General features: G+C 37.0%; 1 protein-coding gene across 5 annotated transcripts in view; it reads left to right on the top strand.

Annotated features, from left to right (window-relative positions):
• The window catches only part of gria4a (glutamate receptor, ionotropic, AMPA 4a), a 101,900-nt gene that overhangs the window by 54,152 nt on the left and 29,452 nt on the right, over positions 1–18,296 (top strand). For all 5 annotated transcript variants that reach the window (XR_016146732.1, XM_039660290.2, XM_039660289.2 and 2 more), the window contains exons 10-11: positions 1,004–1,210; positions 9,044–9,417. Coding sequence is in view for 4 of the 5 variants with exons in the window: in XM_039660290.2 (XP_039516224.1) it covers positions 1,004–1,210; positions 9,044–9,417 (581 nt within the window). In the remaining variant the exon portion in view is untranslated. The remainder of the gene's footprint in view (positions 1–1,003; positions 1,211–9,043; positions 9,418–18,296) is intronic.

The following is an 18,296-nucleotide window of genomic DNA, read 5'->3' as shown; positions in this document are numbered from 1 at the left end:
GAACGCATTCAAATAAATGTTTTGATTTATAGCGTTAATCTTGTTGGTCATGTATGGCCCGAGTGTACACAAGATACGTGCACCGCATTTAGGGAACACTCATGTGTAATGTATCAACAAACAAACTTGTGTAATGTTTATGAGTGAGTATTAGTGGAGTTACTAAATTGAATAATAAATGGATTTTTATTATATAACACTTTAGATACGCATCTAGTGCTTTCAAGAATCTAAAAAACAGGAAACTGATGTGAAAAAAACTATAATGAAACATCAAGGACTTTTTAATCTCTCAAGAACCCCATAAAACTGAAAATGGTTCTCAATAAGAAGTTGATATTCCAAAGTTCCAAGTTTCCAAAGAACCTTCCTTTTTAAATGTGTGAAAAGAAGTTGGGGTTCCAAAGAACCTTCATTTTTAAAAGTGTAATAAGAAGTTGGGGTTCCAAAGTTCCAAAGAACCTTCATTTTTAAAAGTGTAATAAGAAGTTGGGGTTCCAAAGTTCCGAAGAACCTTCATTTTTAAAAGTGTAATAAAAAGTTGGGGTTCCAAAGAACCTTAATTTTTAAGTGTAATAAGAAGTGGGGGTTCCAAAGAACCTTCATTTTTAAAAGTGAAATAAGAAGTGGGGGTTCCAAAGTTCAGAAGAACCTTAATTTTTAAGTGTAATAAGAAGTTGGGGTTCCAAAAAAGCTTCATTTTTAAATGTGTAATAAGAAGTGGGGGTTCCAAAGTTCAGAAAAACCTTAATTTTTAAAAGTGTAATAAGAAGTTGGGGTTCCAAAGAACCTTAATTTTTAAGTGTAATAAGAAGTGGGGGTTCCAAAGAACCTTCATTTTTAAAAGTGAAATAAGAAGTGGGGGTTCCAAAGTTCCAAAGAACCTTCATTTTTAAAAGTGTAATTAATAATTCAGTTTAATTCTGAGGTCAGCTTGACCATCCCTACCCACCTCTCTTTGTATGTGTGTGTGTGTGTGTGTGTGTGTGCCGTGTGTGTTTAGGAAGGGCCGTATGTGATGTTCAAGAAGAACTGGGAGATGTATGAAGGGAACGACCAGTTTGAAGGATACTGCGTGGATCTGGCGTCCGAGATCGCCAAGCACATTGGAATCAAGTACAAGATCTCCATTGTTCCGGATGGGAAGTACGGAGCCAGGGATCCAGAGACCAAGATCTGGAACGGGATGGTTGGGGAGCTGGTGTACGGGGTGAGAAGAGTGTGTGTGTGTGTGTGTGTGTGTGTGTGTGTGTGCGTGTTTGTGTGTGATATATGCATTAGGGGTGGCACGGTACATGAAAAAACACCCGAACCGTTCGGTTCGCTTGTCTCGGTTCGGAGCGTGTGTGCGTCTCACGGTTCGACGCATGCGCAATGTAACCTCGTGCCCGTATGTGACGTGTGTTTTCTTTTCGCGCGACATAAGCTTGTTCGACTTGGACCGGCGCTGCACAGAGCGATCGGTGAATAACATCAATCTAGCGCGAGTCGGCTCCGTATGCATTCATCACTTTCGCGGTATTTGATGTCATTACCGATCGCTCTGTGCAACGCCGGTTCAAGTTAATAAACAAGCCAGTAAAAGTGGGGTATGGAGCGCTGCAGGTCACGGCACGCGGAGAAATGGCAAGTGGGAGAGATGAGGGAGTTGGAGGATGCGCCAGCGTCGTATAAGTCTATGGTATAAGTCCGGTGTGTGGGAACATTTTGGATTTCATGTTATGATATTTTAATTTAACTACAGTGGCACTTTATGTATAGATAAGAGCTTCAGTCATACGTTTCCAAACCCTGCACTTTAATTTTAAGTGGAAAAAAGTACCCTCACATTTTGGGAATAGAAGCATTGTTATAGTACTGTTTTTGTGTTGAGGTTGAACTTAAATTTCACTTTATGTTTATGGCCTTTGCTATTGCTATAGCTAAATTATCTATAGGCAATGAGGTTTCATGTATATTGACATTTAAAAGACAGTGTTTTAAGAGTTCGTCTCTTTTTCTTTTAAAATATAGAATTTTGGTAAGAGCTACAAAAGTTAGCAGTTAATAAATGCAAGTTAATTTCTTTGTGTAAATAAGATTTATGTGATAAAAATGCACAAGTTCTTGTAGAGATAGTGATACACATTCTCCTTTTTTTGCCAAATAAACAAAAAGCATGTCAATTTCTTCTCTCTTGCTGTATCTAAATCTCACCTAGCTTTCCTCTGAGATAGTCCAAAAATGTGCTTAAAGTCAAAGAGTGAAATTCAGTTTGTGCATGATTGCATGAATATAATATATATATTTTTAATACTGTATCCTAAAGTTTGGATAATTAAGCTATATATCACATGCTGAAGTACATTTCTGGAGTGTTAAAGATTAAAAGAAAAAATAACAAGAACCGTACAGAACCGAAAACCGTGACCCTAAAACCGTGATACAAACCGAACCGTGGGTTTTGTGAACCGTGCCACCCCTAATATGCATATATTAACTAATGCTGAAAAGATTTAATCGTGTCTTTGAAGTCTCTTCTGCATTAATTGCATTAAATCACACACAAAAAATCGAATATTGTAAAAATATTATTGGAATTAAAAATATTTTTTTGGAGGTGAATAATTAGTAAAGTGTAACTTATTCCTGCAATCAAACTCCATCATTACTCTAGTGTTCAGTAAAACTAAAACTTTTTTACTAAAACTATTAACAGTTTCATTTGTGTAATTGAATTAAAGCTGGAATATAAATATTTGATGGAAAAACAACTTAAATTTAAGGAAAATTGGCAACTAACTGAAATAAATACACTTACTAAATACTAAAAACAAAAGCACACACACTCTAAACAATGCTGGGTTGTTTGAACCCAAATGTGGGTAAAATATGGACAAACCCAAATGTTGGGTTAAAAATGTCATTTCAAATTTTAACCCAACTAAAACTTTCACTTTCTTATATTTTTTAATTGCATTTTTGACCAAATTTGGGTTCAAACAACCCAGCATTTTTTAGAGTGCACTAAAATGAAAATGAAAACTGAAAATGTACAAACATCAATAAACTCTAATAACACAGATGAGACCTTATTGTAAAGCATTTCACATGTTTACAAAAGCCGATTGCTCAAATTGTTTGCAGACAACTGTTGAATCGTCCAAGTCCATTTGCATCTTTAATTTCCCACCAATAAGACAAAACACGTAATAAACAAGAAAATCAGGCAGAGAAAGAAATTGGTTTCCATGAACCAGCGGCACATTCAGTAATTTCCGTATGTAAATCCCCCGGCAGAACTGAAGGTGTGTAAGACTGTTGTCAGGGATGGACGCGGCGTTTGGTTTACACTCGAGGCGTTTTCTCTTTTAATATTAACACCATTATTCAGCGCACAAGCACATAAACTCAGTCACTGGTATACGTGGCCTCTCTGACACCTCGCAGCGGAAGGCAAACGCTCCTGCCGTCGAGTGTTAATGAGCTCAGGGAGAGGACAGATGCACATCTCTCTGCCCCATTAAACACACACTCTCATCCGCCGATACACTCTCTGAAGAGCTCCGCGAGAGGCTCGCAAACGTCACAATGGCATTCAAAATCTCCACAGAAAGATTTATGGATTTAACGATAACGGATACAACTTTCACGTGAGAACAGAGAGTGTTAAACAAAATGATTAAACGCTGGCTTGGTCAACTGCAAATATTTCTGTGTGTATCTCACGTCACGTCAAACGCAAACAGAAGTCATTATAATGACTGGCGCTGTCTACGCTGATACAGTTTTCAGTTTCTGACATCACACACTTGAGTCTGTCGACAACAGGACAAGTGGAAGAGTGATGAGCGTTCATATACAGGTGAAACTCTTTATTAGAATATCGTGCAAAAGTTCATTTATTTCAGTAATTCAACTAAAAAGGCGAAACTAATATATAATATAGACTCATTACATGCAAAGTGAGATATCTCAAGCCTTTATTTGTTATGATTTGGATGATTATGGCTTACAGATTATCAAAATCATAACAAATAAAGGCTTGAAATATCTCACTTTGCATGTAATGAGTCTATATAATATATTAGTTTCACCTTTTAAGTTGAATTACTGAACTTTTGCATGATATTCAAATTTTTTAGAGTTTCACCTGTATCTTTTTTTGTGCAAAACAAAATCTTCATTAACATTATAAGCTATGAACCTCAAGGAACATTTAGAAAAATATGTGCATGATCACTTTGAATGCATAATTCCTGGAGAAGTCCTACAAAACCCATCCTAAACTTCACTGTCATCAAGGAATATGCACGCACAGATTCAGAATTCATAACGCTTACATGAGAAATGACCCCAAAACCCAGACTGTTATGATTACATCATCAAATATTGAAAAGAATAGTTCATTAATTTCCTCATAAAAGACATTAAGTGAACAGCATAATCCACAGCGCCATAACAAAAGAAATGATATTGTCCTTGCAGTCGGATGAATATGATCACACACAGAGTCTGGTACTGAGGACAGAATACATAATTAAAATAATTGTGTTTTCCTCTCCGGCTGCACACAAAAACAAACGTACAGAGCGAACGGCACACACAAATTACTCTCACGAGCTGGTTCTCTCACTGGCTATGTTTCCATACAACTATTTTTATGTGCATTTTGGGATATTGCATAAAAACAAATGCTGGATGGACTTGAAAGTTTTAAGATGCGCATAAACTCTAAACATTTGCATGAAAAACTAATTTGGGGCGGATACATTTATATGCAAGAAGACATGTGCATAAACTATGTTGGAAACACATTTACCAGACAAAACAAACTCATGTGACTTTGCCTAATCAGAGGACATGATTGGATATCTGGAGCGGACCAATCGCGTCGCAGCATCTCAAACGTTGGTCTTAGAATGATTTACGAATTACGATGGAAGAAAAAAGCAGAAACATCCATTTTTCATTACAGAAATTGTACGCCAGTTTCCCAGGAAATCACGATTTGTTCTCTTGAGCATATGGGATAGAAACAATGCTTTATTCGTAATGTTATTATTTTATGCGATATTACAATTTTGCAGTTCAACATAGCTAGTAAATCAGTCAGTACAATTCATGAATGTAGACTAATTTAACTAGAAAGTTTATTTCTTCTTATTAACATTTTATAATGTTATGTGATGTTAATGCGATATATTTAAATAACGTCAATATCAAATATTGGTAATTACTTTTTATATTAAAATTATTTTATACTTGTATTTTAAAATGTTAATATAAAAATATCTAAGGAAATAAGATTTTTCACATTATAATATTTTATTTATATTTTAACATTTATATTTTTAAATATTATTAGTAGTGTTATTAATATTAAAATGTTACACAAAACAGTTTCGTTCAGTATATAATTACAACTGATTTTTGTTTCATTAGCATTCATTCATAGACATCTAAGGCCAGACATCTACACGAGAACGCTTGCGGGTGAAAACGTAAAAATATTTTATCGGATGTGCCTTTCGTTTACACGGCGACGGCGTTTTTGGGACTTAAAAACGCAAAAAAAGTGAAATCTTAAAAACGATCCACTGCCGCGTTCCCATGTAAATGGTAAAAGCGCAAAAGTCTGCTAGACAGTGAAGGTTGTACGCAGGCGCGCGGACTTGGTGTTGTTGTGGGGCAGTGCTCCACATTGCCACCTAGCTGCCTGGAGTGCATACTACATTGAATTTCACACACTTTTGCGTCACCATGTGCATGCGGATTTCCCACCCAAAACGCTCGTCTAAACAACATGATAACGCAATGCCACTTTTGCGTTTTCTCTTCAGAATCGTTTCCATCTAAACATAGCCTAAAATATGTCAAATATGTCAAAAAGAGCTTTTTTTAAGCAAATGTAGTAAATATTAAAAAGAAATATAGCCTAGTGTTGTCACGGTACCAAAATTTCAGAATTCGGTACCAATACCAGTAAAAATTCACGGTTCTCGGTACCAATTTCGGTACCAAAGCTTAGTTTAAATTTACATATATTTAAGTGTTTATCACGGTTACAAGTATGGAAACTGTACATTTGTATTATAAACACTTTAGAAAAAAATTAGATAAAATGACCTAAAATAAACAATAGTATGCACTAACACATTTTTAAAGTTGTTTGTAAAGTTCTAATCCGTTAACATTTATTTAATGCACAATGAATGAAGTGAACAAACATGAACAATCAAGTGTTTCTATTAAATAACATTTACGAACATTAATTAATGTTGTAAAAATATATTGTTCACTCAATGTGTTGATGTGAAGTAGCTAATGTTGATAAATGGTATCTTATTGTAGCATTACCAAACTATAGGCTACAGGAGAAAAAACATGTTTTATTTGATTTGACTGTACTTTTATTTAATCTAAAACTGCATTCATATTTAATTTTGAAAAGGCTTTTTAAAACTGCTGAGTTATAAAGGCAAGAATACGCCTAGAACTGGCACTGACATTAAATGACATAAATAGGGATGCATCGATACTAATACCAGTACTCTGGTGTCGGTTGGATACTACTGTGCTCATGTACTCGTAAAACTACCCCGAAAGCACTTTAGAGTCCGTTCACATATCGCGCGTGTTTTTTTTTTTATTATATTTTTGCGCGTGCTTATTCTTTCCAAAGCGCTTGCTCTCACGCGGCGTCTGTAGTTGCTATGCAACGAGTTTTTATTATGAGCGCGCTTGCCTCGCGCCTATATTTGAAATTGCGAATTTGCATGTAATCGGCCTCTTATGGCAACGTAACATTAGCCTAATCCAAAATATTTCCATATGTGGCTCTTTCCTCCTTTCGTGTCAACAAGTGGATTCAGAGAGAGAGAGCATATCAGCGTTATGAAGAGGACGCAACTGTGCACGTTTCAGACAGCGCGTCTAGAACTGGATTAACCAGGTATTCGGTACCTAGAAAAGCTGGTACCGTAACATTTTTTTTTTTTAGTACCGACTTGGTACCGAAGTACCGAGTTTTTTGACAACACTAATATAGCCTACTGTAAATCATACAGACTTGCAATATGGACAATTTTGGATTCTTTTTATGTATTTGTTTGCTTTGCACGACATGTTTTGATGAATCTAAAAGTGGCGTCTCTGGTTCAAGGCTTAATTCTCCTCATTAAGGAAGTTTTTGCAACGCAGCTGGAGAAAATAAATGGGAAATATATTTTCAGAACCAAGGGCGCTGAAAAAGCATACACACACTTTCTCTCTCTCTTTTTACTCAGTGGGAGTGAGGATGTCACACATACACACGCACACGTTTTACAGGACACACAAATTTAGACATCACTCACATGAAATTACATGAGCCAAATCTGCTCCTCAGTTCCAGCTTGTGAAATTGCAGAAAATAAATGTTAATTATGAGCTTTGGCATCCTTAAGGGATTGTTCGAAAAAGACCGTTTCTGAATTAAACCCTGCTCAGCGTCAGACTCTCCATCCCGTGTCTTGAGGCGCAGACGAGCTTCACAGATTTGGGATCTGACCTCTCTCGTTCCCTCTATTGCTAGCGGCCTATAATTAAATCTAGCAGCGAAACCACTTCTTGTATTCCTACAGGACCAGGAGGGCCAAAACATTCCCTACTGTGACCTTTAACTGGTGTGAAACCACTGAGCCAGTGTAAATATTACGGTATACGCCAGTCCCTCGGATGCCCAAGAGCCTCCATTCATTGATAAAACCGCCTCCATTTACAACTGCTTGAATCCTGGCCTTTTAAACTGGCAATATGCTTCACTGCAGTAAATGGGTTATAAAAAGGGAAGTGCATTGCTCCAGTTTTTTACAGAAGGTATTTTAACATCTTGGCCCGTTAAGGAAGGCATGTTATAAGGACTGTGTTTGGCCACAGCACAGCTACTGTGAAATTGGCTCACTTAAAGCACTTCACATCTCTCTCTGCCTTTATCTGATATTACCAGGTCTTCACCACAATACAAGGTTCCTCATGACCTTAAACATTCATGGGTCACACGGATATATGTTGTTGTTGTTTTTTTTTTTTAGATCAGTTGGTGTCTCGGGTCAGTGAGAAAATTGATGCCTTCATTTCTCTGCAATATTAAAACATAAAAAATGTCATATTCTACAGTTTTAAAGCATTTGGTCCCAGTAAAAATGATATTAAGCAGCAAAAACGGTCAACATTGATCATTTTGATAACATATAAATATATATATGTGTGTGTGTGTGTGTGTGTGTTTAAATGGATAGCTCATCCAAAAATGAATCTTGTCATTTACTCGCTTTGTAAACCCTTGACTTTCTGTTAAGATTAAAGTCAATGGGGTCCAAAGTTGTATCTTCTGTTGGGCTTAGACTGACAACAGGGCAAAGTTAGCAATGACAGAATTTCATTTGTACATGAACTATCCTTTTAAATACACAACAAACACTGAAAAATCATCTGACTATAAAAACAAGCAATGCTAAAAAAAACATGTTCACATGAGACATTGAAATCAGTTTTTTTTTTCCAGTTACGACAACAAAAAAGTAGTCCGACATGACCTCACTCAATAAACAGTAATTTTTGTAGATTCGCTTCTATAAATGTGACCCTGGGTCACAAACCCAGTCACATGTCGCACTGGTACATTTGTGGCAACAGCCAACAACACATTGTATGGGGCAAAATTATCAATTTTCCTTTTATGCCAAAAAACATTAGGATATTAAGTAAAGATCATGTTCAATGAAGATATTTTTTTTAATTTCCTACCGTAAATATATCAAATTTATTTTTGTGAGTGGATGCAGGACTTCATTTGGACAACTTAAAAGGCGATTTTGTTGCACCCTCAGATTCCATATTTGTATTAATTGGCCAAATATTGTCCTACCCTAACAAACCATATGAAAAGCTTATGTACTCAGCTTTCAGATGATATATAAACCTCGATTTCCAAAAAATGGACCCTTATGACTTGGTTTTGTGGTCAAGGGTCCCAAATAATCTGAATGGAAATATCAGAACATTTTTCTTTCTCCCACAGAAAGCGGAAATCGCTGTGGCCCCTTTAACCATCACTCTGGTCCGGGAGGAGGTGATCGATTTCTCCAAGCCCTTCATGAGTCTGGGCATCTCCATCATGATCAAGAAGCCGCAGAAGTCCAAACCCGGCGTCTTCTCCTTCCTGGACCCGCTGGCCTACGAGATCTGGATGTGCATCGTGTTCGCCTACATCGGCGTGAGCGTGGTGCTCTTCCTGGTCAGCCGCTTCAGCCCGTACGAGTGGCACACCGAGGAGCCCGAGGACGGCTCCGACGGTCCGCCCAGCGACCAGCCCCCCAACGAGTTCGGCATCTTCAACAGTCTCTGGTTCTCTCTGGGCGCCTTCATGCAGCAGGGCTGCGACTTCACACCCCGGTAAGGCATCACTGCATCAGACCGAAGAATCACACCGGAGATAGATGGAGAGATGGATGGATAGATGGTTAGATAGAGAGATGGATAGATGGATGGAGAGATAGATGATAGATGAGATAGATAGATGGAGAGATCGATAGATAGATGGATATATATTTTTTGTTTACACATAGGCCTACTGTTATCTTTTCAACTAAAAGAAAACTAACATATATTGTAAGCTTGTTGTGTATATTGCCTAATTGTAAGCTTGTTCAGAAATGGTGAAAAAAACGTAAAAAAATAAATAAACTTAAAATAACGTCTTTTTCGTTAAACGACATTTTAATAAATGAATATTCGATTTTTATGAGCCTGACTATTTGAATGCAATATTTTGGAAAAGTGCCCATCCCAAGTGAAAAGTTGAAAGTGAGAACAGTGAAAAGATGGAAAATTCTGTCAATGGTGGGAAAGTGTTGGTTAATAATTGATAGAAAATTTAGTCAAAAGCCTTGCTTCATAAATGACGGAAAAGCGTTGTTTCATGGATGACAGAAAATTCAGTAAATGACAGAAAAGCATTGTTTCACAAATGACGGAAAAGCTTTGTTTCACAAATGACGGAAAGCGTTGTTTCACAAATGACGGAAAAGCAAGGTTTGTTTCACAAATGACGGAAAGCGTTGTTTCACAAATGACGGAAAGCGTTGTTTCACAAATGACAGAAAAGCAAGGATTGTTTCACAAATGACGGAAAACGTTGTTTCACAAATGACAGAAAGCGTTGTTTCACAAATGACGGAAAGTGTTGTTTCACAAATGACGGAAATCGTTGTTTCACAAATGACGGAAAAGTGTTGTTTCAGAAATTACGGAAAAGCGTTGTTTCAAAAATGACGGAAAAGCGTTGTTTCACAAATGACAGAAAAGCGTTGTTTTACAAATGACGGAAAAGCGTTGTTTTACAAATGACGGAAAAGTATTTTCCGTAAATGATGGAAAAATCTGTCAATGGCGGGAAAGGTTTCATAAATAATGGAAAAGCATTGATCGTAAATTGTGAAAAATTCAATCAATGATGGCAAAGCGGTATTTCGTAAATTACAGAAAGCGACGTCATTGGCAGGAAAGAGTTAAATCTCAGTCAGTGCGCTCACGCTACGCATCTTTCATTCAGGTTCTCCTCCACATATGAAAAGCTCCAATAGTCCTGATCTCCAGTAATGCACACGGCAGATATGTCCTCGTCTGAAGTGGAAAGCGGATAATTCCCGTGCTTTTGTCTGCTCCCCCTTAAGGGCTCCCGGAAGCAGAGTCACAAAATGAAAGTTGGACTTTGCCGTCTGCGTCCAGAGGCTCACCGTTTCAGCTTCCTTCAAGACAAACATTAAACTTTCATCCTGCAGCTGCATGGCAGAAAAATCACACTTTATTTTTAGAATATTCATAAGAATATAGCATTTTATTATTGATAGCTGGAGAATGCGGCACGATGAAAAATTGATGTTCGGTGGAAAGTCGAGGCCGCAGAACTGCACAAATTACCAGAGCCCCCTCCCCATAAAAAACAGAAACAGAGCAAGAGTGACGAGTGTGTGAAGTTGTGAATGTAATCTTACTGTTGTTCTACAATTACATGTTCACGCCTTTCCTTATGAAACATTTACGTTGCACTTTCATGGCTTGTGTGTGGTGTAACGCGGACTTAAACCCGTGTCAGGGAACTCGCAGCCTTACCCATAGCTATAAAAACCACAGTCCCTGCCAAACGCTGCTGGTTTGAAAGCAGAGCACACACAGATAACCAGCCGCCATCCAGGGGCTTTCTGGGAGGTTAATGGTGTCAGAAGCGTTCAGACTCTCGGAAATGTGGCACTGGCATTAGCATTAGCCTGGTCAGCAGCTCTGTGCTTTAAGGACATTACTGATCCGCACTTCTACACAGAAACTCTTTTAGTACACACACACACACACACACTTTTTATTGGACTATTTCTTCTTTCTCGTATATTACCCATGAAACATACAGAGGGAAAGAGCTATTTTTAAATGAATGTACTGTCGATTTAAATGATTGAATACTCACCAGGCGCCAAAAAAAAACAAAACAATTTTAGCGAGCATATTAAATTGTCAACCGCCTTTAACATTTTTATGAATTCTAACAATGCAATGTTGTGAGAACATGAACGTGAACAAACATGAACAATGCTCGAGACAGTTAGCGGGCCAGGGCTGCATTGTTTCGAAAGTTTAAGCCTTGGCAATTTAAATAATTAAGTGCGTTACTCTGTGTGCAAACCTCCAAAGCGCGCGCCCAGAAAAGCTGCGTCTAAGACAGCAAGCGAATACAAAATTGAGCACCGTTTAACGTCTTCTTGCACTTGAACGGACACATTAAAGCACAATGATGTCAAAAAATGCCCGTCTCTGGTAAACATAGTCGGTTTCGTCTTAAAGGTGCTATATGTAACTTTTCTTCTAAAATAAAAATAAAATAAAAAAAGTATTGCCTGTGCCTAATCTTGAGCCTGCTAACAAAAAAACTAGGGCTGTCAGTTTAATGCGTTATTAACGGCATTAACGCAAACCCATTTTAACGGCGTTATTTTTTTTATCGCGCGATTAACAGTCTTTTTGTCAAAGCAAACTTTGTAGTTTTTTCACATGCTTTTGCAACAGGACGCGGCATGCGTCCGATCCATTTTGGCGCCTCGCGCTAGTCATCCACTCAAAGGCGGCTCGCAAGCCCAAACGTGTGTTTGCGGCGTGCCTGTTGTTTTGTTTACGGTCTAGATCCGCTTGCGCTTTGGTCGAAAAAGCAACAAAATGTCCTCGCGCGGCGCAAGCCATTGAAATGAATGGGTTTCAGAACGCAGCACGAGGACGTTTTGTGCCGCACACACACTCGTTTCGGCTTGCGAGCCGGCCAAATAGTAACGTTACGTTTTGAGTGGATGACGAACGCGAGACGCCGAAATGGATGCCCTAACATTCTGAATGGAAATTTTACTTTTAAAAAGTTGCCAAATTGTCCCATTGACAAGACCAAGTGATCTGTGTTTTGTCGTTGTGATTTGAGCCATCATCATCGCAGCACGTCCAGTCTGAAACATCACTTGATGATGGCCAAGCAAACACACACACACACACACACCGATGATGCGAATTCTCCACCCCCTCGTCAATATCAGGACCTCGTCAGTATTTCTTTCACCCTTTTATTGATAGAAAGTGTTACATTGTGTGAGAGATATTTTATATGTGTTAGTGTGAAATTGAACACTATTCCAATGTTATTTTCAATAATAATCATAATAAAACAAGCCACAAAACAAGTCAATCCACTTTTTTCCATGTTGATAAGAGCATTAAAATGAGAAAAAAAATAATGTAACAAAAAGAAATCATAAGACATTTAGAATAGATAAAAATGTGCAATTAATCGTGAGTTAACTATGACATTAATGTGATTAATCGCGATTAAATATTTTAATCGTTTGACAGCACTAAAAAAAAAAAAAAAAAAACTGTATCTGCTGAAGCTCGTCAGGCCAAGCGTGAATCGGATCGACTTCGGCGGAGCGTTTGAATTATGGAGAGACCGCCGCTATTTTTATTGTGATAAATTACAAGTTTTCAGATATGCTGAACTAATGGTAAACTAATGAAATAGCAAGGTAAACTACAACATATATGAGACATGAAATGAATACAAAAGACTGTTCCAGGATAACAAAAAGTAGGTGCTTTAGGATGTAACTTTTATTTTATGTACTAGATCTCCTGTCTAACGTCACTCATCCACTACAATCATATTGTCTATAATACACACTTCCAGACACGTTCAGTACAGTAATGTTACTTCATACGATCTTACTGTTACACTGAAGTTGTTCAGTAACCGTTTTGGTTATCATATTATACATTCACCTATGTTGACATTGCTGATTGTGAAAGAGACTCGGATAGTTAGTGAAATGCCTTATGCTAGATAACACCACAAATGTAACGTTATCATGGAGCATTAGTTCAACGTCAAGCTGATAAAAGTAGCCCATTACTGTAACGTTGCAGTGGGATTTACATGAGTTTCCAGCATGTTGTGTGACGCTTTCTCGGGTGTGTGTAAAGTCTCATTGTGGTACCATGAGTGATCGCTCTTGTGTTTGTAAAAATTGGTTGCAATCTGAAACATCACCGATAGAGGCCACTAAAAAGTACATATAGCACCTTTAAAGTTTCCTTACAAAAAACAAATTACTAACTAAAATAACTAAATAGTTAAATGAACTTCACTGTAAATTTCATTGTAAATGCACAAGCAAGAAATTAAGTTATAAGTTAGGTTACAAATAAGTTATTAGTTATTAAATCATTGAATTATTGCAGTAAAAACTTCTATAGCCATTAAACTCTCTAAATGCTTTAAATGCAGATAAATTCAAATCTTCATTATTAACGATTTAAGGAATATGTACCTTACTTTATTACTGGTTTTAATTCAATAAATAGTTCAAATAGTTTGAGTATGATTACTTTCTTAATAGGGATTTCTGGGCTTATTGTACACAGATAACTGATATTATTCTGAAATTGTGAAATTCTAAAAATGCATGAAGTTTCTGCACCTCTGAAACATCGTTCAGCCGAACATCATCATGATCCAATCAGATTCCAGTCTGAGCATGTTCCACCGTGAAATGTCACATTATAGAAATCAAATGCATACCGTTTCAAGTCGCACTGAAGCGCACACACACATTTTGTGAGTGTAATTTTACGCAGATGTCCATAAAACAATCAAAAGAATGTGTGTGTGTGTGAATAGCAGCTGCAGAAAATTGATTCTCCACTATCAAGTCTCACAGTGAGTGAACATGCAAAGAGGCAGGACTATCTGTCCTTCAATTTCGTTTGCTCTCAGTTTCTGCTCCTCGTTCGCTCTCTCTCTCTCTCTCTGTGTGTGTGCTCTGTCTCTCGCTCATGTTCCCTTCTCTGACATCAGGATATTCCATCAATATCTCCCTCTGCAGTTTGAATTAGGCTGTCAGTCAGGCAGACAGAAAGAGAATTGCACACCTCTTCTTGAACAAATGAAAATTTTTTGCCTTGGTTAAAAAAAAAAAAAAGAAATCTTGAAGCCTCTAATGCATTATAGAGCAATTCCTTATCCATTATAAATATTGGTCGGACGATATATGAGTAATATTAAAATGGTTGGAAAGTCTCAAACGCAATGTGGCTGATGCATTTTAGTAATTGCAAATGGTATAATGTCTTGCAACAATAACTTTTTTTTTATTAATAAATGGGTTTAATAGCAAAAAATAAATTTAAAATAAATTAAAAAAATGTTTTCACTCCAAACATTGAAAACAGAAAAGGTTTATACAGGTGAAACTAAATTAGAATATCATGCAACAGTTTGTGTATTTCAGTAATTCAAATTAAAAGGTGACAAACACTAATATATTTAGTAAATATAACTACATTCATATGCATGATCATACTTTTCAGAGGGCCGACATTTCTGTTTTTAAAATTCTTTTTTTTATTTTATTGATTTCATGTTTTCTGAGATTTTCTGATTATGTAAGCCATTATCAAAGTTATAATTTTTGCATAATATTAAATTTTTCCAAATTTCACTTGTATTCTTTAGACAATCGGCAGATTTTTTTTGTCAGTTGTTTGTTTAAAAAATCCTATGCATGGTTAAACATTTAATATATAATATAATGCATTAAACCAAAATCAACACCCAATATAAATGCTTTTAATGCATTAATCTCTTTAACAATATGCCTGATGGCTTGTGTGTGTGTGGGTGTAGTAAAATTTTTAATAGTTCTTCTAGTACATAAACTTTTTTATTTAATTATATATATATATATATATATATATATATATATATATAAACATACACTTAACTAAAATGTGTGCATTGTGAAAAATGGCATTAAATCATCTGCACCTTCAGTAACCATCAGCAGAGAAGGACGAACACACATTAGCACGAACTTCACGAAGGTTACAACACCTGTCAGGATGCATCTCACACACACACACACACACACACGGATCCATTCTGCTGGGCACGTCTCTCTCTCTTGCGTTCGTTTCATATTATTGTGTACTGCGTCTCCTTTACTGTTATCAAACTCAGCTTGTCCTTCATATCTCTGCTTCAGTCTCTCATTCTCTGTGTGTCTCGGCACGATTGCTTTTTAAAGTAGTGATTTCTGCGCTGATGTTGAATCCACAGTGCCACAACAAAACAAATCATATTTTACTCGGGTTGTGAATGTGAGCTCGCGGTCTGAACTGAATGTAATGAGAAAAAGTTGGTTGCACGCAAAAAACAAACAAAAAAACACACACACAAAGAGATTCACAAACAAGTGAGGCCACAAACACTCAAGAGTCACCAGATCTGAACTGGTCTAATAGTAGAGCCTGTGTTTGACTCCCAGGCCAATGTATAACTGAGTAAGTGTCTTCAGTGCTACTTATTGCAATTCACTGCAGATAAAAGCATTAAAACACTGAAAATTATTATTTTGTGCTGACAAGATTGATGGTAGATTTGTTAACACTTTACTTGAAGGGGTGTGCATAAGACTGACATGACACCTTCATAATATATATGTGTGTGTGTGTGTGTGTAATTATTTTGTATATATAAATACACTCACATGCATGTATATATTTAAGAAAAGGAGTTATTCATACATAAAATATTTATGTATAATTCTTAAATATACACATGCATGCATATGTATTTATATATAGAAAATAATTATACACAGCACACACACATATATTATGTAAACACAAACGTTTATTTTGGATGCGATTAATCGCAATTCATCTTTGCACAGCCCTAATTATAATATTTGCCTATTCATGGCCTTACATTTATAATATAATGCATTAAATCACTCAATCGTCACCCAATTTATTTCATTATACTCTTTAACATTGTAAACATGCATATTTAATTATTATAATGTCTAGTAATAATGAAACTAATATGTTGATTGGGCAATGCATATTCATTGAAATACACAATATCATGACTAATGATGCAGACCAATCCCTAATTAAATGTTTGTTTACGTTAAAACTAATTAAGTTGTAAGTTATGTTAATCCAAATTCAAATATATAAAATTCAGGCCTAAATATTTTTTGAGAGTTACGGCACACTTTTGAGCATATTAACAAGCCGATTCAGGAATGACACTGAAGATTCATTTCCCAGTGTGCCAGATTGCAAAGGTCTGTTCAACAACCTAGTCCTCAGAACCGGCCCGATAAGAAACGTACCGTGGCTTAATAATACCCATCATGCACCACCACCTGATTTGCATAAATTCCTTCATTGAATCGGACACTAAGACAATGCAAACTGTGACATACAGTGACACAGAAGTGCACAGGATTACAGCACTGCTTTATGACCTCTGATGAAACGCTGCTCATAAATAACCACAATCACACAAAGACTGCATTATCACCTCATCCAGCAGCCTCTCCAGAGAGAGAGAGAGAGCGAGAGAGAGAGAGGGGGTTAGAGATTTGTCCTTTAAAGGCAAGATTTTGCTCTCTCATCAGCACAGGTATTCTCTGAGGACATGACACTTTAGAGAGGGTCAGTGTCTTGCTCTCACTCTGCTCCCCCCAATCTCTCTCGCTCTCTGCTGTGCTGCGTTTAACATTTCTGAGCAAAGCAGTGACAGTAGGAAGTTAGGAACTACAAATATGCCTTGAATACACTATACTGAGCTGGACTATAAACTGACATCATGACAAGACAAGCTCCACAGAGTTAGAAGTTTGGAGTAAAATGATCCCTGAGAAAGCCAGCTCACATCAGAAGTTAAAGCAAACATTATGACATCATCAGGTATCTAAAGGCTGCATTATGACATCATCGCTGGCAGTTTCAATTTTAGTGCTGAGTGTAAGAGCGCATTGACCAGTCCCTCCAGAAAAACGCTTTTATGCGATCGCATGATTCAGTGCATTAGTCCGCATACTTATGCGGGGGCATTTTCGCCGCACTTTCGCCGCATAAATTGCCGATTTCTGTGACCATTATGCCCGCTGTTGCAGATTTTCAACATACCAAATTGACCATTATGCCCGCTGTTGCAGATTTGCAACATACCAAATTGACCATTATGCCCGCTGTTGCAGATTTGCAACATACCAAATTGACCATTATGCCCGCTGTTGCAGATTTGCAACATACCAAATTGACCATTATGCCCGCTGTTGCAGATTTGCAACATACCAAAATTTCGATTTATTTGTTGTGCAAAAGTGAAATTGATAATCTCAACATTATTTACCATCTACTTAAAGGCAAAAACACACATAAAACATTTTTTATATACAGCTATATAAATTCAGACGTTAAGGGGTTAAGTAGTAAATAAAAATATCAGACATAAAGCCAAAATAGCCTACAGACCTCACAAAATTAAGTGCAGATAGTTTTTAGAAGAAATTTGCTGCAAGCTTTTCCAGTAGCCTACTGTTTGTTGTCCACATCTACTTCACGTATGACGTAATCACGCGTAATAAGGAAAAACGCTTACCTGTATGACGCATGCGCAGACGCGGTGACGATCTGGAGATTAAAACAGCGGTCTGACGAGCCTTTTAAACAAATATCCAAAACGTTTGAGACGTCGTTTGTTCCGGGGGGCAAGAGCCGTCAGTCCGCTGAGGGAAACAACAGTTGATTCTCTGGGAAGGATTATAAAGAGGAGTTGTAACGTTACCTTAGCTACTTACTTAGCATATCTCTGTTTACATCAAATGTGTGTCTTTACTGTTAAAGACAAGCGGTAAAACACATAAGATAAACCCCTCGATTTATGTTAA

The sequence above is a fragment of the Pimephales promelas genome, chromosome 16 (assembly GCF_988280905.1).
Source record: "Pimephales promelas chromosome 16, fPimPro1.hap1.1, whole genome shotgun sequence".
Classification (NCBI taxonomy): Eukaryota; Metazoa; Chordata; class Actinopteri; order Cypriniformes; family Leuciscidae; genus Pimephales; species Pimephales promelas.
Note: the sequence above shows the minus strand (reverse complement) of the source record. Positions and strands in the feature narration are given on the sequence as shown.